At 44.4% G+C, this 22,493-nt stretch overlaps 1 protein-coding gene across 1 annotated transcript in view; it reads left to right on the top strand.

Moving 5' to 3' along the window:
- LOC126412963 (ankyrin repeat and SAM domain-containing protein 1A-like) overlaps window positions 1–21,691 on the top strand; it is a 611,160-nt gene extending 589,469 nt beyond the window's left edge. Inside the window, exons 11-12 of the mRNA XM_050082855.1 lie at window positions 2,707–2,950; window positions 21,642–21,691. Of these exons, the coding sequence (XP_049938812.1) occupies window positions 2,707–2,950; window positions 21,642–21,691 (294 nt within the window). The remainder of the gene's footprint in view (window positions 1–2,706; window positions 2,951–21,641) is intronic.
- Window positions 21,692–22,493: the final 802 nt, after the last annotated feature.

Below are 22,493 nucleotides of genomic sequence, written 5' to 3'. Positions count from 1 at the left end.
GCACGTACTACAAATCTTCACGCACTTAAAAACAGCAAGCAGTCACTTTGAATAGTTATCAAAACTCTCGGTCCTGAGATGGAAGTGAAAACGAACATGAGAAGCATGACTCATTGGCAGTGCTGCCAAAACACTTTTATTTCCTGAAGTCAGATTTCTGAACTGATGGTAATTATTTGTACATATTTCGATGATCAACAAAGACATCTGCGGCATATTTATGTTAAACCACGGAAGATTAGCCCATAAGCGGTGTTTTCTAAAATTTCGATAGGTAGAGGGTAGCATATCAAATAAAAATGAACCAGATGGCGAAAAACTGGCTTCATTTTAAAATTCAGCACCCGTTTTGTAACAAAAACCTTATTGAACGGTTCTAGTGATCTGTATTGTAGACACACACAGTTCAAAAAATGGTTCAAATGGCTCTGAGCACTATGGGACTCAACATGGGAGGTCATCAGTCCCCTAGAACTTAGAACTACTTAAACCTAACTAACCTAAGGACAGCACACAACACCCAGTCATCACGAGGCAGAGAAAATCCCTGACCCCGCCGGGAATCGAACCCGGGATCCCGGGCGTGGGAAGCGAGAACGCTACCGCACGACCACGAGACGTAAACAATAGTTTTGCGAGGCGGTACTTTTATCAAATGGTTCAAATGGCTTTGAGCACCATGAGACTTAACTTCTGAGGTCATCAGTCCCCTAGAACTTAGAACTACTTAAAGCTAACTAACCTAAGGACAGCACACACATCCACGCCCGAGGCAGGATTCTAACCTGCGACCGTAGCAGTCGCGCGGTTCCGGACTGAAGCGCCTAGAACCTCTCGGACACCGCGGCCGGCGGTACTTTTATCCGAAGGCCACGAAGGCCGCAGCGGTGCCGATACTTGCCCCCTGCAGAAAGGCCGCCGCAACTTCGGCAGAGGTCGTAAATGCCAGGCGGGCAGCGCATGGCCTTTCCGAGGGACACGTGCGGTATTTTAAAAATGCCAGCCGTCGTCCCAACTCCTGCTGCCTCCCGTGCCCGTCAGTGTTGTCCCCGTCTGCCGTGAAGAAGCGTCTAGGAGACGGCAGACTGCAGCCATGGCTGGCACTGGTTCACAACTGTGCTCTGGCCTCAGCGTTACAAGACTTTCAAGATAAGTAGCTGCAGATCTTACAACAGTAGTCGGTACTCCAACGGGGAGAAACTATCTTGTCAGTCCAGTTTGTTCAAAATCTCAGTTTCGGAAGCTTGTAACTGTCGAATACTTTCTGTTTGATCTCACTCCTTTTACACTTGGCACGAAGCTGCTAGGTGCGGAATCTCCTGTCCCCGATGTAGGCGCCCGAACGTCAAGAAGCCCGCCCAGCAAGATACGCTGAACTTTCTTGCATCGTATGCTGATCTCGATGGCAGCAGCTGTCACAGAGCTATTGCACATTGTAATGTGATACACAAAAGTGTTTTTAACCCACGAAGAAAGGGGTTTTATTCGTTTCTTCAGACTCTGACTTTGCTTCCGTTCCAGTAAACTGTGGTGTATTGCGACGCTAGGTCTCGCCGTTGCGTAATCCTTCCGCGTATTCTGCGGGTGTGGGTAATATGTTACCGACCTCGCTTAACCGGCAACTTTGAGGAAGCTGTCAACCGCACTGCGAGAGGATTTCCTGTTTGCGTGTCGCCGGAACGCGTGAACCCAGCGCGGAACCCTGGCTGAGACATTCAGTGCTCTTGTCGCCAGGGACCTTCGCACACCATTCTTCGCTGCAGGTACGATGAAAAAGCCGCTCTCCACTTATCTCCTGGCTGCGTAAATGAAGCTAGGGAGGCTTTTGGAGGCAAGTGTTCCAGTTTACACCGGTGTGCTCATTAACGTCAGAATTGACCGAAGAACCGCGAGGCCAGTTGCTGAACAAGCACACTGCAGTCTGTATTTTTGTGGCAGTTGTATATGTGTTGCATTGTAAGATACGTAGAGTTGTGTGTCTCCTGCAGACGAAGTCAGTTGCTCCGTGCTTTTGTGTGAGTGCCACTGGACTGCATGCCGCAGAATCCTTTTCCTCCTGGCGTGTTGCCCTTGTGTGCCGCCGCGTAAGTTCCCTCGCACCGGCTTTAAGACTTCAGACAGAGCACCCACATCATATATTCAATATTTTCACCCAATAACGTAGATTCATGTAGCCAGTTGCTGAACAAATACGGTAAAGCTTTTAGTAGTTTTTTAGGCTTCGTATACGTGTTGAATTGTTACATTAGTTTTCGTGGGTGCTGGACAGAAAATCAGTTGCTGGATGCTGTCCTGGAAGTGCAGCGGAACTGTAAGCTGCAGTGTCTTCCTCCTTTTCGAGTGCTGCAGTTTTTGTGGCGCCTTGAAAGTCGCCTCACAATGTTTTTAAGAGCCAGCGCACTCTCAGTGTATATTTGATATTTCCGCCCATTAAAGACTTAATTGGACGAGGAATCGTCTTAGGCTTTCTTATATGTGTTGGGCTGCCAGATTTGCAGGGTATTCCGTCTCGTGCAAGAGCAAATCAGTTGTCAGACCCTCCTCCCGCTGCGGCCAGTTGGTTTGGAGGTGTCCCGCTCCTAGCCAGAACAGAGCACCCCCCCCCCCCCCCCCCGGCCAGCCATGCGGCTGCTGGCGGCGGCGTCTTGGCCGCTGTCGACGCCGGCGTGGCTCGCTCTCACCGCGTCGTGTCGGCGCTGTCCGCAGGAGTACAAGCGGCGGTCGCGCGACATGGAGACCGAGACGGAGGAGGAGCTGCTGCTGTGCCCGTCACTGGCCGCCTCCTCGGGCAGCCTCTCCAGCAGCGTCTCGCTCTCCGACAAGAGCGTCTCCACCGACAACAACGTCGAGGAGTTCCTCGCCGACGCGCCCTTCGCCGGTAAGTACCGGCAGCGCTCCGGCTCGCTACTCTCGGAACGACCTTCCGCGCTCCCAGATTCCTCGCACCGAGGTAAGTACGTCTTGCCTTTACGAGGGCCAGAACAAAATTTCTCTCACGCTCACCGAAAAACACTTTTTTCTACGAACACGTATTTCCGAAAGGATACCAATTTTAATTAAAATGCAGGATGCGTTTCGAGCCCTGGGGGCTTATCTTCAGGTGCTTTGACAATATAAACTCGTGCTCATAAATTAAGGATAATTGTAGAATGTGGTGCTGTAACTAACCTGTTTCTACGGGTTATTACGTTAAGAGTGGGAATGGAAATGCTTATTGATTGTGAAACTAACGTGAGAAGATTAGGGTCGCCACCGACTCTAACCATACAACTAAACAAAGGTTTGGTCGAGTCGGAAAATAAATTAATACGTTGTAATGTCGCTCATAGGGGATACGAGGGCCAGAACAAAATTTCTCTCACACTCACGGAAAAACACTTTTTTCTACGAACACGTATTTCCGAAAGGATCCCAATTTTAATTAAAATGTACGATGCGTTTCGAGCCCTGGGGGCTTGTCTTCAGGTGCTTTGACAATATAAACTCGTGCTCATAAATTAAGGATAATTGTAGAATGTGGTGCTGTAACTAACCTGTTTCTACGGGTTATTACGTTAAGAGTGGGAATGGAAATGCTTATTGATTGTGAAACTAACGTGAGAAGATTAGGGTCGCCACCGACTCTAACCATACAACTAAACAAAGGTTTGGTCGAGTCGGAAAATAAATTAATTTGATCACAGACCAAAAACTCACAAAAATGCATACGTTCTAATGTCGCTCATAGGGGATGCGATGTAATTAATAGTATTGCCCGTGCACTGTTCACGACAATCAAACATTTAAAACATTTAAAATAAACATTTAAAATAAAATAGAAAATGCATGAACACTGCATAAGATCAGCTCCCAGCAACACACCTGAAAATAAGACTTAATCTAAAGCATTTGTTATAAAACACAAGGGGAAACTAATCACTGGACCTGTGCTTAAGCAAACGCATTGGATGTGCTAACGGGAAAGCTACGAGGTGAATGGCTTAGGTGCAAAAACGTAACCTCGGAACAGAAGAGAAAATTGTAAATAAAATCATTTATTCCTAAGATAAGGATGTGAGGCATGTACACAATTCCTGATAACATTAATTCCTGAAACATTAAAGAAAATCATCGATACATTCACCGTTATAATCTACACCTGAAGTCATTGGTGTGAACCATTCATACAACTGCTGTTGCCTGATAATTGATCGCAATAACTCGTGAAACGGTACACGTTTCGCAGTACACCCGCGTGCCCACGTGGTTTGAGGAGACACAATTTCTAGGTATTGTGTCCAAGATGCAACAATATCACATCACACAATCATGAACAGTTAACATTCTTTAAAACAAACATGAGCACGGACAGTTAGTGATGACGGTAGCCCAACAAACTCTAATGTTCAACCACGTGGTTGGCTCCCCACAGACGAAAGATACATAAAGCAGGAAAAATTTCCGAGAAGGCAAAGCTATTAATATTTAGAAAAATGAAACTTTGTACAGGCACAGCTGAAGGCAAACAGACATTCATACAGAAGTGAGTGCTCACTTCTTATCGACACCTTTGTGTGACACTTTTCCGGTGGATCCAAGTCTGCTATAGAAATTTACTAAAAGAAAAATCTGTCAAAGTTTTGCATTCCTGGCTGCGACAAGGCAAAGCAATCTTCCAGAGCTGAAAGGCGAGACCATAAACTAACAGCTCTCCTTTCGCCAAGTAACAACGCGCCGCGCGGTCAGTCTAACTCACCTTTCTTCGACTGGAGCACAGCTATGGACGCTTCCCGTGCTGGTGGCAGAGTGCCTCCCTTTTTCCTCTCCAGCCTCCTCCACGTTCCACGTGGCCCGGAAAACCCAAGGATGCCATTTCCGCCACCAACCTAACGCAGGTGGATTTCTCACCAGTAGAGCAAACCTCTTTGCCTACTTGACCACTACGAGAGTTGGCTATTCTGTACAGTTGCTGCTGAATCTGTATCACTATCGCAGACTTTCTTCAGCAGACGCCACCGTCTAGCAGCGTGACACACAACCACATTCATTCAATCACACCTCTATGAGTTATGAGAAAAGATGAACAAGGAAAAGAAAGAGAAATGCTAGTGAAAATGGGCTACCGGACTAATGAAAGGTGGCTACATGACCCTTTCAGTGCCACACAACGTGTCACTACACGAAACTGACGCTAATAGCATGGGCACATAGGGAACACACAAGACACAGATCTGTAAGTCCACGGTATTGGTGGTAAGCTGAGAAAACCGTCCCGAAACACATGTGCTACAAAACACCACTGTTTCCTGCGCATGTACCCCGACCTCAATATGGGATATGATCAAATCGTTCAAATGGATCTGAGCACTATGGGACTTAACATCTGAGGTCATCAGTCCCCTAGAACTTAGACTTATTAAACCTAACTAACCTAAGGACATCACACACATCCATACCCGAGGCAGGATTCGAACCTGCGACTGTAGCGGTCGCGCGGTTCCAGACTGAAGTCCATAGAACCGCTTGGCCACACCGGCCGGCTGGGATATGATCACCATGCACACTAAAACAAGGGCGCACAACGGGTTGGCATACTCTGGATCAGGTGGTCGAGCAGCTGCTGGGGTATGATGGGTTTTAGGGGCCGGCCGAAGTGGCCGAGCGGTTCTAGGCGCTACGGTCTGGAACCGCGCGACCGCTACGGTCGCAGGTTCGAATCCTGCCTCGGGCATGGATGTTGTGATGTCCTTAGGTTAGTTAGGTTTAAGTGGTTCTAAGTTCTAGGGGACTAATGACCTCAGAAGTTAAGTCCCATAGTGCTCAGAGCCATTTGAACCATTTTTGGGCTTTAGGTCTGGAGAACAGGAGGCCACTCTATTCGCCTGAAATCTTTTATTTCAAGGTACTCCTCCACCACGCAGCTCGGTGGGGCTGTGCGTTATCATCCATCAGGAGGAAGGTGGGACCCACTGCACCCCTGAAAAGGCAGACATACTGGTGCAAAATGACGTCCCGATACACCTGACCTGTTACAATCCCTCTGGCAAAGACGTGCAGGGTGTACTTGCACCAATCATAACCACGACCTCCATACAGGTACCTTTCAAAGACATTAAGTGGTTGGTATCTGGTTCCTGGTTCACGCCAGATGAAAACCCGGCGAGAATCACTGTTCAGAGTATACCTGGACTCGTCCTTGAACATAACATGGGACTACTGTTCCAATGACCATGTACTGTGTTCTTGGCACCACGCTTTACGGGCTCTCCTGTGACCAGACGTCAGTGGAATGCACCTTTCAGATCTCCGGGTGAATAAACCATGTCTGTTCAGTCGTCTGTAGACTGTGCATCTGGAGACAACAGCTCCAGAGGCTGCGGTAAGGTCCTGAGCAAGGTTACCTGCAGTACTGCCGTCTGCGGCCACTGATGGTGAGATATCGGTCTTCTTGTGGTGTTGTAGACTGTGGACGGCCCGTATTGTAGCGCCTGGACACGTTTCCTGTCTGCTGGAATCGTTGCCATGATCTTGAGATCACACTATGTGGCACGCGGAGGGCCTGTACTTCGACCTGCTGTGTTTGACCAGCCTCCAGTTGCCCTAGTATTCTACCCCTCATAACGTCATCAATATGTGTTCTTTGAGCCATTTTCAACACACAGTCACAATTAGCACGTCTGGAAATGTCTACACACTTACTCGCTGCACCAACACACCTCTGCGTATGTGGACTGCTGCCAGTGTCACCGTGCGACGACCGCAGGTCAGATGCATCGCATGGTCATACCCCGAGGTGATTTAAACCCACAAACCGCCCACCAGAACGTTGTTTCACCATGTATCACCATTATTCTTAATTTGTGAGCATGAGTGTACATCAACTTTACATTTCATTTAATCCTTAACTGTTTCTACGAGGGTTGCCCAGAAAGTAATGCATCACATTTCTTTTCCCAGTCGAGAACAATGCTACCAAAGCGAAGCGTTACGTATCTATTATTTGAAGTCTCCTGAGTGAGCGAGCTGAGTTTCCGTCACTTCCGGCAGATAGCGTAGATGCAGGACAGTTTCAATATTGCGTCTGTAGGTGATGTACATTACAAGCAACGTGCCGTCACTGAATTCCTCACTGCGGAGAAAGAAACTCTGGGGAATATTCACAAAAGCTCGTGCAGAGTCTATGGAGCATCTGCTGTCGACTGAGGGTGAGGTCTTCAGATGGAGGTCCGGCGGATCTCCACGATTTGCAGCGGTCGGGGAGACCATCACGGCTGTCACACTTGACACACCTGACCTAGCCTCTTCGGACTTCCACTTGTTTGTGCCATTAAAGGATGCCATTCGTGGAAGACATTTTGAGGACGATGAAGAGGTGATTCACACAGCGAAGCGCCGCGAGGGGTACCCGCGTTGTCTAGAGCGCCTTGTCGGGGTTCGTGCGGCTCCCCCCGTCGGAGGTTCGAGTCCTCTCTCGGGTATGGGTGTGTGTGTTGACCATAGCGTAAATTAGTTTAAGTTAGATTAAGTAGCTTTGGGACCGATGACCTCAGCACTTTGGTTCCATTTACCTTACCACAAATTTCCAAAATTTACTGGCTCCGCCACCAGGATAAGGATTGGTACCGACAGGACAAAAATGGTTCAAATGGCTCTGAGCACTATTGGACTTAACATCTGTGGTCATCAGTCCCCTAGAACTTAGAACTACTTAAACCTAACTAACCTAAGGACATCACACACATCCATGCCTGAGGCAGGATTCGAACCTAGGACCGTAGCGGTCGCGCGGTTCCAAACTGAAGTGCCGACAGGGCATACACGCCCTTGTTTCGCGCTGGAGGAAGCCCATAGATCGGGATGGAAATTACTTGGAAAAATAGGATGTGTAGGTAAAACACCATTCTTTCGTGTGTGTAGTTCTCATTATGTTCAATAAAGAATTGTTGAAGAAAAAAATGCGGTGCATTACTTTCTGGGCAACCATCGTAGTAGTAGATGTATGGTTCTGGCGAATGTTTATGTACATTTTCCATTAAACAGCACATTTGCAAAAACCTCTGACACAGCACACAACTGTTCTGAATTGTGTTCGAAAATGTGCTGTGTCAAAATGTTTCTGCAAATGTGCTTTTTCATAGAAGGTGAGTATTTGCACACGTTCTCCAGAAACATACACCTACTACTAGAAACAGCCCAGAATTAAACGAAATGTAAAGTTGATGTAGACTGTCAAAGCACCTGAAGATGAGCTCGAAATGCATCATGCATTTTTATAAAATGACGATTCGTGGCTGAAGGCAGTTGTTCTTTATTATTGCGAAAGTAATAAAGTCATGGAAGAAACACTGCAAGCAACAGACAAGATTAACAGATGTACATGTGTTGTAGTATTTGGGAATATACTCTGAGATCAAATTTAAAGAGGTACCTCAGAATGTCGACCAGCATCGATTACGAAAATAGCGATCATATGAAACCCAATTCGCAGTTTTCTCAAATAATTTCCTCAAAACCATGGATCAAGGCTGTCAGGTACATGCGCTGTTTCTTCATTTCCGAAAAACATATGACTCACAAGGGGAAAGCTTCAGACATGGCCAATCGATTCGGCTCAAATTTGGCAGATTGCTTCGATATAACCTAAAATGAAAGACTAAGATATTTTGGGGCAGCACACATCCGTTTTGTAGAAAACCATCCCTAAAGTTCAATATGCACAATCGTCTCAAAAATGAGGTGATTGTTAGGTAATCAAAAACTGAGCGTTTTTCATCATCATATACAACGGCCACAAATGCGTATTTTCCTAGTAATTGAGGAAAGAAACTGTTACGACTGTTGCTTGTGCATGTATCAGATAACCGCTGCCCAACGATAGCGCTGCAGATGTAGCGAACAAGTATATCTTGGGAAGTCGTCAACAGATGTAAAAGTAATTTCAGGTATGCCCCAGGGAAAAGTGTTGCGACCCTTGCTGTTCACGTTGTAAATTAACGACCTCGTAGGCAGTATGAATAGTGACCTCAGACGTTTCGCAGATGATGCAGTTTTCTGTAATGAAGTATTGTCTGAAAAAAACTATATAAATATTCACTCGCATCTCGATAAGATTTGGAAATGGTGCAAACATTGGTAACTTGCTTTAAATGATCAAAAACGTGGAGTTGTACACTTCATAAAACGAAAAAGTACATTTTATAAAGAGTATAGAATGAACGAGTTACAATTGGCATCAGTCAACTCATACAAGTATATGTCTGTAACTCTTCGTACGGATAATAAATCGAACTGTAGCATAGATTCAATTGTAGGAAAATCGGGTGGCATAATACTCGGGAAATGCAGTATATCTGCAAAAAAGATTGCTAACAAATTACTTGTGCTACCCATCCTACAATACTGCTCAGATGTGTGGGACCCGTACCAAATAGAACTAGCGGGGATACTGAATGCATACAGCGAAGGGCAGCACGAATGCCCACAGGTTTGTTTGATCCGTGGGAGAGTGTCACAGAGATGCTGAAGAAACTGAACTGACAAATACTGGAAGAAAGACGCAAACTATCCCGAGAAATCTGCTTACAAAGTTTCAAAACCTAGCTTTAATTGATAATCTAGGAATATACTGCAATTCGATATGTTTCGATCATGAAGGGTTCTTAAGGACAAGATTAGATTAATTAAAGTTTGCACAGCGGATTTAAACAGTCGTTCTGCGCATACGGCAATGAGCGGAAGAAGCCCGAGCTATTGGTTGGGTTGGGTTGTTTTGAGGGAAGAGACCAACTACGAGGTTATCGGTCCCGAGCAATTGGTGCAATAAGAAGAACACTGTGGCATGCACTTCCAAGTGGATTTCGGACTATGTCTGTAAATGTACATATTGACGATTTTTACTAGTTTCAATTAGTTTTCACCTAAAATCGTCATCATATATATCTACATCTACGTACATAACGAGAGCTGTTCATAAGTTAATCTGCCACTGGGTATTAGAAAAAAATTGATTCTTTTTTTAATATGTTGTTTGTACTTACATATTGACATTACTTCTCCTCGTATTCCCCATCAAAATTCAAACATCTATAATACCGTAATACCAGCTCCTTTATCTTTTCGTCAAAGAATGGGGCTACATCTTGCTTCAGCCGGTTGTTACGAGCATACCTGAGATCATCGTCGATCGCGAAGTGCTGATCAGCCAACCAGGCCTTCATTTCGGGATTACACGGAGGATCTTGAAAAATATCCTAGCCAAAAAGTCTGAAATTTTTCCTTCGTTCGATTCGCAGTGTGTGGTCGTGAGGGAGTATGATTTCTTCGGTGGATTAACCTTCGAGATGTCGTCAGAGTCTTACTATGAACCTGTGATGTCTCAGTATCCTCGTGCTTTACTCGTATGAGATTTTCCCATTTCAAAGAAATACATATCCATTACTTTAAAACGTCGTTAATACAAAATTGTTTTGCAGATCAAATTGCCATTTGACTGACGCATCGCACAGCAGGTATCAGAAGTGGAAAATGAAATTTCAGTTGTTACATATTTGAGCTGGGTCCGAACTTTTCTCCTTGTTCTCATGAAGTGTAAGAGTGATCTACACAACGACTGAACCAATACTACTTTCTGGACGTACCGTCTTACCCATCTGGTAGTGTATTGAAGTGATTTCCGATGCCAGGGATGTGATAATAAGAAAAGATCATGCTCTACGTTTGTAGATAGTTCATGCGTCTAAAGGGCACATTATTTTGCCAAAGTATCTCGTACTTTTCAGGGAATTACAATTATCAGTTTAGGATTAACATGACCGCCAATGATAGACTTGCAAATAAATGGGTGGAAGGTGTTTTCAAAATAGGCTAGCTGTACCAGACAAGTCATGACAACGTTCCCCAGACTGTATTATTGTCTACAGTCTATTCTCATTCTCCATCAATCGCACAGCGTTTCTCCCCTGGACCTGCGCCTGTAGCTAAATCTAAATTTACAGTGCATGGGGGAGGGTACATTCGGTATCACTGTTAAACTAATTAAGTACACTGGTAAGATAACAAATCAGAAGCTTTTCTTCAGAATCTGCATAAACCGAAGAGGGAACAGGAGAATTGGACATGAGACAAGGTATAAGGGAGTACTTTCCATGGTATTAGAGGGAGTCGTGGACAGGAAACACTGTATGGAAAGACTGATATCAGAAAACACACACACACACACACACACACACACACACAAAATTCTTTATTTCTTATTTATCTCGTATACCTTTCACAAATGGATGCAGGAGACTCCTTATAAGCAAAAGTTGGATATGTAGATACGCTTTCGTACTTTTAACAATAACGTCTCCTTGATACATACGGTCTCTGTTGTAGCGTCTGACACGGAATTGGATGAGTCCGTGACACTTTCGCACTTACTAAATTAAACAAATACTAAACCCACAGCTCTGTCTCCTTTATTAATCTTACATGGTTAGGATCCTAGTCTGCGAAGTAGTTCTCAAGAAATAGTCGATAGTCTGCTTTTTAAACTACTTCTTTCGTTGATGAATTTCTTTCCGTTAAGATTCACCTAATGAATCTCAGTTTAGCATCGTTATACTGTAAATCGCTCCGGATTCAAATATTATTAAATGCTGACTTCGCAGTAGTTGGTCGCCAATTTCATCTAGAGTGGCTACACACATTCTAAGAAAGCAAGCAGCGCTTACAACGCGTCAACGAAATAAGCTGATACATTCATATACCGAGCTCGTTGTTTCCCTCTCCTGTGTGCTATCTCGCGGTTTCTTGAGCCGCGCTCGTATTCGGTTGTCGCTGTGCAGTCGCCTATCTAGAAAATTTTCGACTCGTGTCCAGTATGTATTTCAATGATGCTTGGTTCAGGTTAATCTAAATGCAGAGAATTTGTAATCCTATTAGTTTATACCAAGAAATTTTCAAGATATTTATTGTATTTCGAAATGTAAAAGACTACTGCAAACCTTAGTTACAGACCTCAAACCTACAAAATACATAACTTAGAATCAAAAAGACGTTCGGATTTCAGCTTTATTATACCTCTAATATTTTTGGAGGTATTCTAAAGTTGTGTTCATTCCCCAAAAAATGAAAAAATACGGTCGATTAACAACCCGTTAAATGCGACCTGCCTTTCCAGCACCTGTTGTGTTATGTTGTGTATTTAAGGGAATCGAATCCCTTTACAACAAATGGCACAAATGGCTCAGAGCACTATGGGACTTAACGTCTATGGTCATCAGTCCCCTAGAACTTAGAACTACTTAAACCTAACTAACCTAAGGACATCACACAACACCCAGTCATCACGAGGCAGAGAAAATCCCTGACCCCGCCGGGAATCGAACCCGGGAACCCAGGCGTGGGAAGCGAGAACGCTACCGCACGTCCACGAGCTGCGGACCCCTTTACAAAAGCGAAAAGTAATTCTTTTGCTTCAGCGAAATTTTATTCTATGCCTTAGAAGGTTAAAATTATGGAGTCACATCGTTTTTATTTTATTTAGAGCAGGGTTTTGGTGCGCAGTGATACATTTTTTCTGGCTGCGCTGGGAAACAATTCTGTAGGTATAAACTTTTTACTACATGGTAACAGAGAGCCAGGCGGGAGGGCTAAGTTAAATTATATGTGAATTTATAGTCATTTTCACGAGTATTGGCTGTGACCAGAGTAGCGGTCTAGTACCGGTCGCTCCTCAGTCCGTTGCACCAGTCCGTACACTTAACGGTTTTGAGTCGACTTACCCGTTCAGACGAGGTCGGAAGTATATTGGATACTAATAATGGAAACAGTGTATTTCATTTTCCGTTAGGATATGATCGAGTTGTGATGGACATCGTAGAATATATTTCTCGAGTGGACCCGTTGTGGAACTGCCACTTAAATTAACTTAAATTAACTTGCATCATCATGCGTATACTTGCGTACCGTCTGCGTACTGCCGCGGTGTAAATGGAACTTTATGAACTGATCTAAACAAGCATAATTAGAACGGACAGACAGGTAGATGGCGAAGCACATACTTGCTTATGTTAACTGACAGACGCACACGAGTGAATTACAGGCAGACAACATAAAAAATCTGTGATACGTACCTGCTTACTGAAGCGACGAATGAAAATTTGTATCAAGGTCGGAATTCGCGCCCAGATCTCGTGCTCAGTAGGCAGATGTGATAACGACTACACCGCCTGCCACAGTGACTTTGCAAAACTTGACGGAATACCTTATCACGCCTCCCTTCTCAATCCAAACTCCTATTCACGCCTCATTCGACTCGGTATTCTCCCCTAAACTTGAACGGCATTGCACAGACACTCCAACTATATTGGAACAGCGTCTGATTAAACCACTTATGCCTCAGTTTCAGCCTCTACAATGATGTTCGTGTTTAGGGGGAATCGGGCTGAGACGTGAATGGGAATTTTTATTGGGGGCGGGGCGTACTAGGATAGTCTGTACACGGTGCTGCAGTGGCGTACTGGTTAGCGCATCTGCCTAGCGAGCAGGAGACGTTGGGTTGAATCCCAGCTTGCGTACAAATTTTCATTCGTCTCTTCAATCACCATGTATACGTCATATATGCATGAGACTTGGAACGGTCTCTGGAACCATATAGTTTCATTTGATATAAAAATGTCCCGCCTCCCCGAAACATGAAGTTTTCTCTAAAGCCAGGCGCATTAAATGTAAGATCGTTAGAAATTAAACACCATTCACGAAAGTATGTTCACAAAATCTCATCTGACCTGCATTATTTGCCAAAATGGGACCATTACCAAATAGGATTACAGCACACACACACACACACACACACACACACACACACACACACACTGAGAGAGAGAGAGAGAGAGAGAGAGAGAGAGAGAGAGAGAGAGAGAGAGATGGAGAGCGAGAGAGAGAGAGGGGGGGGGGGAGAAGGAGAGGGGGGATATTCGTCACTGATTTGTTTAGTCAATGCGGAAACGTCACAGATTTGCTCAATCAACTACAGTAGGAGAAAGTACAAGGCAGTGTGTATCATGCCTAAGCTTACTCTTCATATTCCGAAAATGTGTATTTAAGGATGAAACAAAATATATTTGACATTCTTCCAAACACAACTAGAGTTTTCATCATGGCAGCAAAATGAGAGACAATCGGCCTTCTACGGAGGCTTGCAGAGCAAAAATTTATGTGATCAACGTTACAGCTCGAGGATCGAAAGGGATTGCAGGTAAGACAATACAACCGCAGGGTAAGTGCGTAGTTTTATTACGAGTATTATAGATTTGTAGAATGTAGTAATCTTTGTGGCACGGATAGACAACTGGATTTTGGTCGACAGACTTCAGTCGCTGCCGTAGTGGATGTGAAGGTGATGTAACGGTGATCTGAATGGCTGCGTACCTTTACGAACATCGTTTGTAAATGTGTCAGTAATAGTATCTGGTTCATACAGAAACAGGTATTCTCGTAGATGGATCGGTGTATCACGAAATTATTCACCGTAGAGGTCATGTGTTGAAGACCGACCCTCCTCACATACGTTTACTACTTTCCAGTACGAGATTGTAAACTGATGGTCTACATGACTAGTGTGTTCCCTCTTTGTAAATGCAGATGGTGTCAATAACTCTTATGCTTCTTAGGGGCAGAGGCCTCACGAGGTAGTCATCTACCTCAAATGACTGTACCTCAGAAACACTGCCCGCAACCACTATAAATATAGTTGCGCGAGTGAATGTTTAACGATTTGAAGAGATCATTTTGGATGTGAAGAATATAGCGACACATTTATTAATGTTAAATATTTTCAGGCATTCCAGCAATTGGTAGTTGCATTTACATTTTAGAGCTTCCTAGCTGTAAAACTAAACGACTTAGCGCCATTATCCACGTAAAGGGTGATCTGTGGTGTAGAGTGACAAGGGGAAAACTATAAACTGACAATTGAAATCTCTAACGGATGTCGATCTGTGAATCAACCATTTGAGATCTGGCCATAGATCCTCTCTTTGAGGGGAATCGTTGCATTCGCAGAAAATCTGTTGGGGCTCATCACCTGAGCTACAGCCATTAGTAATCTGGTGCGATGTCAACGAGTTCACTGTTGTTGTAAAGAGCACAACTTCCGTGGGGAGAAATAGAACACTTGCCAGAAATCCCCCAACAACAGTTGGGGAAAAGACAATAATTCTGCAAACTATACTTATGAATAGTTAGATGAGAGTCGATGCTTCATAGTCGTGTAGCTGGTAGAAGACATAGTAACAAGAGTAATCCCCAAACTGGTCTGGTTCAAATGGCTCTGAGCACTATGGGACTCAATTGCTGAGGTCATTAGTCCCCTAGAACTTAGAACTAGTTAAACCTAACTAACCTAAGGACATCACAAACATCCATGCCCGAGGCAGGATTCGAACCTGCGACCGTAGCGGTCTTGCGGTTCCAGACTGCAGCGCCTTTAACCGCACGGCTACTTCGTCCGGCCCCAAACTGGTCTCTACAGGCTTAATCGAATTCAGGATGTTGCTTTGTGCAGTGAAAAATAGTATCTAAACTGATTTATCGAATCTATAACTTATTTCGCAACATTTTTTTTAAGTCATCAGTCTTCTGACTGGTTCGATGCAGCCTTCCATGAATCGTGTCCTTTGCGGCACATAATAACCAAGAGACACGATCAAAGACGTTTTCATCTAATTCTGTCAGCGTCGTTCTGCAGCTTGTCAGTGGGAGAACAGTTCGTGATTCACGGTCCACTCTCATCAATGTGACCACGGCATATGTTCGACGTCAACGTGCAATAATCAGCCACTTCCAGCAGGTGACGTCACTAGCAGTAGAGGGTGTATAAAGCGCGTCGGGGGACGCGGAAAATAGTGCAATCGTTGTCGATATGCGGAAACGGAGCGATTTATCTGACCTTCGAAGCACATGATCATTGGTTTTCGGGATAAGGGTGGAAGCGTTTCTGAAATCGCTAAATTCGTAAACCGTTAGCATGCCTCCTTGGAAGTATACACTTCGTGTTCTGCCTTACGGCAGGTCTTGTCATTGGGGAAGCCTCGTCAGAGAGGTCCACCGCATGAGCGTCTAGGGAAGTGATTCCAGTGGCGGTTTCCCGTTGCCTTTCACTGATGATGATGATGATATAATGAGGACAACACAACACCCAGTCCCGGAGGGGAGAAAATCTTCGACCCAGCCGGGAATCGAACCCGGGCCCCTTGGCGTGATAGACCGCCGCGCTAACCAGTCAGCTATCGGAGCAGACTTAAAGTATATCGTGCATCGCAAAATGGTGCTATCGAAAACCGGCGCCGAGCCAGCTGTGGTGTGCCACGCGCCGTAGATGGTAGGTGTGAACTACAAATGAGGAGATGGATACGGTCGAACAGAAGTGCAACAATCGAACAACTGACCACCCAGATGAACCAGGAGGCTACCAACAGTGTCTCCTCAAGGACTGTTCAGCGAACGTTGCCGTGTATGGGCCTCCGGAGCAGGCTCCTGGTTCATGCACGCCTGTTGGCTGTTGTTTATCGGTGACGAAGGCTGGGATTTGAACGACAGTACCGCGACCAGACGTCCACTGAGTGGCGACAGGTGACCTTTTCACATGAGTCAAGTTTTATGCTCCATCAGACAATCGCCGTTGGCGTGTGCGGCGTGCAACTCTGAAAGCAAACATCCTGCAACAATCGCTGGATGGGTCCATGTCGGACGAGGGAGCGTTATGGTCTGAGGAATGTTTTCGTTGCGTTCCCTGGGTGGTCTGGTCTGGCTCGAATGCACAGTCGATCAATTCAAATACTGGGTCATCAAAAAGTCAGTATAAATTTGAAAACTTAATAAACCACGGAATAATGTAGATAGAGAGGTAAAAATTGACACACATGCTTGGAATGACATAGGGTTTTATTAGAACTGTCGTGGAAACTCCACTGCACGACGAGAAAGTCACGGTATGGGTTGGATTTACCACATCTACCGTTATCAGGCCTTTTTTCTTCGAGGAAATGCGTGATTCTGTTTTTGTAACTGCTACCGTGACGGGTGACAGGTACGCCGATATGTTACAGAATCGCATCATCCCCAGCCTGGCTGATAAACACCTGCTGTAACGTACGATGTTTATGCAGGATGGCGCTCCACCCCATATTGCTAGACGCGTGAAAGATGTCTTGCGCGCGTCGTTTGGTGAGCCACTTTCTTCATGCTTGGCCTCCCAGGTCCCCAGACCTCAGTCCGTGCGAAATGGTTCAAATGGCTCTGAGCACCAAGGGACTTAACTTCTTAGGTCATCAGTCCTGTAGAACTTAGAACTACTTAAACCTAACTAACCTAAGGACATCACACACTTCCATGCCCGAGGCAGGGTTTGAACCTGCGACCGTAGCGGTCGCTCGGTTCGAGACTGTAGCGCGTAGAACCGCTCGGCTGGTATCGGTTTTAACCGACCGGTTAAAACCGATACCAGTATTTGTTTCCGAATAACCTATATTTTTCGGTATTTGTTCCGTCTCCGTTATAGCAGATTTTTTTCATGTTTAACTAATAACTCGGTAAAAAACCGGCATCCCAATTTGCCATAGCAGCAATGATAATTTTTTTTATACCGGGTGATCAAAAAGTCAGCATATATTTGAAAACTTAATAAACCACGGAATAATGTACAAAGAGAGGTAAAAATTGACACACATGCTTGGAATGACATGGGGCTTTTTAGAACAAAAAAAAAAAAAAAAAAAAAACAAAGACGCGTGAAAGATCTCTTGCGCCCGTCGTTTGGTGATGATAGTGTGCTCAGCCGCCACTTTCGTCATGCTTGGCCTCCCAGGTCCCCAGACCTCAGTCCGTGCGATTATTGGCTTTTGGGTTACCTGAAGTCGCAAGTGTATCGTGATCGACAGACATCTCTAGGGATGCTGAAAGACAACATCCGACGCCAATGCCTCACCATAACTCCGGAGATGCTTTACAGTGCTGTTCACAACATTATTCCTCGACTACTGCTATTGTTGAGGAATGATGGTGGACATATTGAGCATTTCCTGTAAAGAACATCTTCTTTCCTTTGCCTTACTTTGTTATGCTAATTATTGCTATTCTGATCAGATGAAGCGCCATCTATCGGATATTTTTTGAACTTTTGTATTTTTTTGGTTCTAATGAAACCCCATGTCATTCCAAGCATGTGTGTCAATTTGTACCTCTCTATCTACATTATTCCGTGATTTATTGAGTTTTCAAATTTATACTGACTTTTTGATCACCCAGTATGATCTTTGGGGACAATGTCCACCCGTACATGCAGCTTGTTTTTCCCCGCCACGATGGCACCTACCAGCAGGACAACGCAACGAGTCACACAGAGCTCGCAGTGTACCTGCGTGGTTAGGAGTGTTCAAAAATGGCTCTGAGCACTATGGGACTTAACATCTACGGTCATCAGTCCCCTAGAACTTAGAACTACTTAAACCTAACGAACCTAAGGACAGCACACAACACCCAGCCATCACGAGGCAGAGAAAATCCCTGACCTCGCCGGGAATCGAACCCGGGAACCCGGGCGTGGGAAGCGAGAACGCTACCGCACGACCACGAGATGCGGCCGGTTAGGAGTGGATCACGATGAGTTTATCGTACTCCCCTGGCCAGCAAACTCTCAGGATTTAAAACCGATCAAGAATACTTGGGACTAACTCGATCGGGCTGTTCGCACCATGGATCCTCAACCGAGAAACTTACCTCAGCTGTCCACGGCATTGGAGTCGGCATGGCTCCACACCCGTGTCGGTACCTTCCAGACCCTCACTGGCTCTCTTCCTCCACATCTCGCAGCGGTCCGCAGTACAAAAGGTGGCTATATAGGGTTTAGATAGGTGGTCGTATTAATGTGACCCTGTGGTCCCATCGGTTAGTGAGTAGTTAAAAATGGTTTAAATTCCTGCGAAAATCTTGACTTCGGTGTTGGCTGGTTCAAATGGCTCTGAGCACTATGGGACTTAACTTCTAAGGTCATCAGTCACCTAGAACTTAGAACTACTTAAACCTAACTAACCTAAGGACACCACACACATCCATGCCCGAGGCAGGATTTGAACCTGCGACCGTAGCGGTCGCGCGTTTCCAGACTGAAGCGTCTAGAACCGCTCGGCCACCCCGGCCGGCTGACTTCGGTGTCCCTCGACGACTGCATACATGAACTAAAATATGCTTGTTCACTAAATACAGGATTCCATAATGGATTTCACTACAATGATGTAGGCCACAAATGAAGTGAAGTAAGTACGTAGATTTATTCACTTTAAAACCCGTATCTTATGAGTTCACGATCAATCTTCGTTGTAATAAGCCTCGTTGTTACTACTACGGCTAACCGATGGTAGCACATACTACACTGGCGATATTAAGTAGTCCAGATGCAGTAATATGACAGAAATGCGTGTGTGAGGTCCATTGCATTGTTCCACACTAATACTTAACAACGTACGAATATAAAGTCACATATCGTTCTGCCTTTTGCGATATTAAACCAAACTGTTTAACACTCCGAAATAATCCGTCACTACACTGTTCTAATATGCTGTTTTAGACAATGTCCAACACACGAGTTGCTCTATTGTAAATCCAAACCTGAATCATGCACCAAGAACTTATCTCAACTGTACGCAGAGATCTGTCCTCTAGTGGGTCCGACACTCATCTGCCCTAACAATACTCGAGGCCGAGTATTTGTACTCTTCCTACAATGTACTACTGGTTAGAATAATGCAAGACATAATTCATAATATGAAATAGTTTAACAATATTATAAAAAACACTATAATATTCCCTACTTTGCTAGAACAAGTTTAAGGTGTTTTCTAAACATAAAAATCACATCAATATTGAAATTGCAGAAATAAGCATTCTAACAATGCTAAACGATTAATTATCTATATTTTGTTAATTAGGCTAGAGATTTAATTCCTGCCATTTACAGATGATGAGAACGAAATATATTATTCTTTTATCTAAACTTTTCCATATATTAATTTCCTGAATCTGATTTTGATTGTTTATGGTACAAAGGGTATTGTAACTACTATTGTTTGGTATTGCTATTACTCTTCTGAAAACCGTTTTCCTATTATCGAAAAGTAATGTGATGTAATTATAGCTGGAGATATAAGAGCATTGAGCTAATGATACAAAATGCGGGGGTGTTAACCATAAGCCTGGAATGTTACAACTGGACAGTGTATCAGACAGAACTGACTTTCACTTAAAACACTGGAGCAATTGACTTAATGTTAAGCAAAGAGAACGGGAGATAAAGGCTGAAGAATCCACCCATTCCTCTCCAACAAGCAGCTGCAGGGTTTGGTTGACAGTACTGCTTTGATAGAGGCAAACTATTCAGAAATAAAGTTGGATGAAATTTTAAGCAATGCGTCAACCTCTTACTAAGAGTAGATGGAGCTAATGTCTGGACAGGCCGCGGTGAAACAGGTTAGGGGAAGCCACTGATGCCGCTGGTTAAGGGTTTGAAGAGACTAAACATCTGTAATAAATCTTTTAGTCACCTTCCAGAACGGAATCGGTGACTGTGTCAAGAGTAAATCCTACGTGCAAGTATAAGAACATATTCTAAAAGTTTGCTTGATATATGTAGAATATATCTGAAGAGTTACATGCGGACCAGCCCGGCATTTACTTTCTAGGATGTGGGAACTGCCTAAAAACCACACCCAGGCTGGCCGTCAGACCGATCCTCGTAGTGAATACTTTGTCCGGATCCGAAGCAAGGCCAGCGCGTTGTCCTGGAAGCGGTGTGCTAAACGTGTGTTGCTGTCCGGGCGTGTGGAAGTCCCTGATAATACACTGCAGGGAACTAAGTGGTTGTGGAAGATACTTTTCATATACGAAACGGAGGATTCTTTTTACACCCTGATCTTCTAATAATACATATACAGGGTGTTCCATTTATCTGATGACCTCTTGCACGGTGCAGTCTTCAGACATTATCGTTCCTGAAACCCATTCGAGGTGAGCAGCATGCGGGTTTTCATCAGCTCACGCACGACTGTTGTGGCGACTAAAATGTGGGAGATTTGAACGTGTGTTGTGGTATTTTGCGTTTAGCGGGGAACCTACGTTTTCGGACATGAGCTCATTAACCGACTTAGTCCTCGCTACAAATCTCAGCTACAGCACTCAAGATGGTCACACCGTGACTTACAACTAGATACGCAATTAACAACATAACAACACTGCGATTGGTTGCTGTATCCTTTACTACTTGAAATTAATACAGTCGCTGGGCATAACTGTTTCCGTATGGAATAAAACCTGATACAACGAAATATATGTCACCGTCAAATTAAAAAACAGAATATTGTTGCATCACACTCAAAGTGACTTCGATGTCACCAAGCCTGTAGCAGCCATGGTTAAACGAGAGGCGCTTTATAGTGTTCTTGAGTCTTCTCAAACATGATGTTCCTCGTACCAGAACTTATTCGCCAGTACCGGACTGATTCTTGGATACTCTCTGATTATCAGTTTGAAGATATTTAAAAGTCCTGCAGCTGGTACTTCTATACTTCCCCTCTCTTTGTCGTCAGTGGCTACTTTGGCTAGCTTGTCTGCTGTTTCATTTTCAGGAATCCCTAGTGAGCTGTTATCAGGCACACAGTTGTACTCTGATTCCTAGCTATGAGCTTTAATGCCAGGATTATTGTATGCAGAGGAGTGTTATGGTCTGAGGAGAGTCGCGTGTTTCTTATCGTCAACACTCGTTATTTCGAGGACACACTGTCACTGACGTTACCTAGGTTCAGTAGCGTTTATAGTTAGGAATTGGAAACCGTTTCATCGTGCAATGGGCAACGAACTTCAGAGAATTTGCAAATGTTAGCAAATAGTAAGCGAGTATCGCCCTTTCACCATAAAAAAACTTAACATGGTGTATACATTTTCTTTACAATACCACACCACTTTGCAGCTATATAAAAATTGCAAAGAAGAAACGAAAGGAAAATAAGGATTAATTTCCCATCGGCAAAGATATAATTAAACATGGAATATTAGCTCCAATGTGACGAAGAAGGGAGAATCAGTCGGTCATGGCTTTGTTGAGGGAAAGAACCAAAATTCGTTTGAAGCTGAATATGTATGGTGATTTGAGATCCACCTTTTCTAAATACGAGTTCATTGCCTTACCTATACACCATCATGTTCGATGTTAAAAGCTGGTTGGCTATTTTTGTACTTTATGTTCTCTGGTCAAGTCAAACAGAAAATACGTTTCTTCAAGCTGTCAGAAACTGATGTTAATCTGTTTTATAGCAGAACAATATCATTATACGGCACGGGTTATGTCACTCCATATGTTACCGGCTGACGTAAGCACACTGGAATCACATCGCTGTGTTTGACACACGACCCACTCACCCACACGCAGTTAACCACACACACACACACACACACACACACACACACACACACGTGTATGA

Source organism: Schistocerca serialis, chromosome 7, assembly GCF_023864345.2.
Source record: "Schistocerca serialis cubense isolate TAMUIC-IGC-003099 chromosome 7, iqSchSeri2.2, whole genome shotgun sequence".
In the NCBI taxonomy this organism is placed as follows: domain Eukaryota; kingdom Metazoa; phylum Arthropoda; class Insecta; order Orthoptera; family Acrididae; genus Schistocerca; species Schistocerca serialis.
This window is presented reverse-complemented; position numbering and strand designations above follow the sequence as displayed.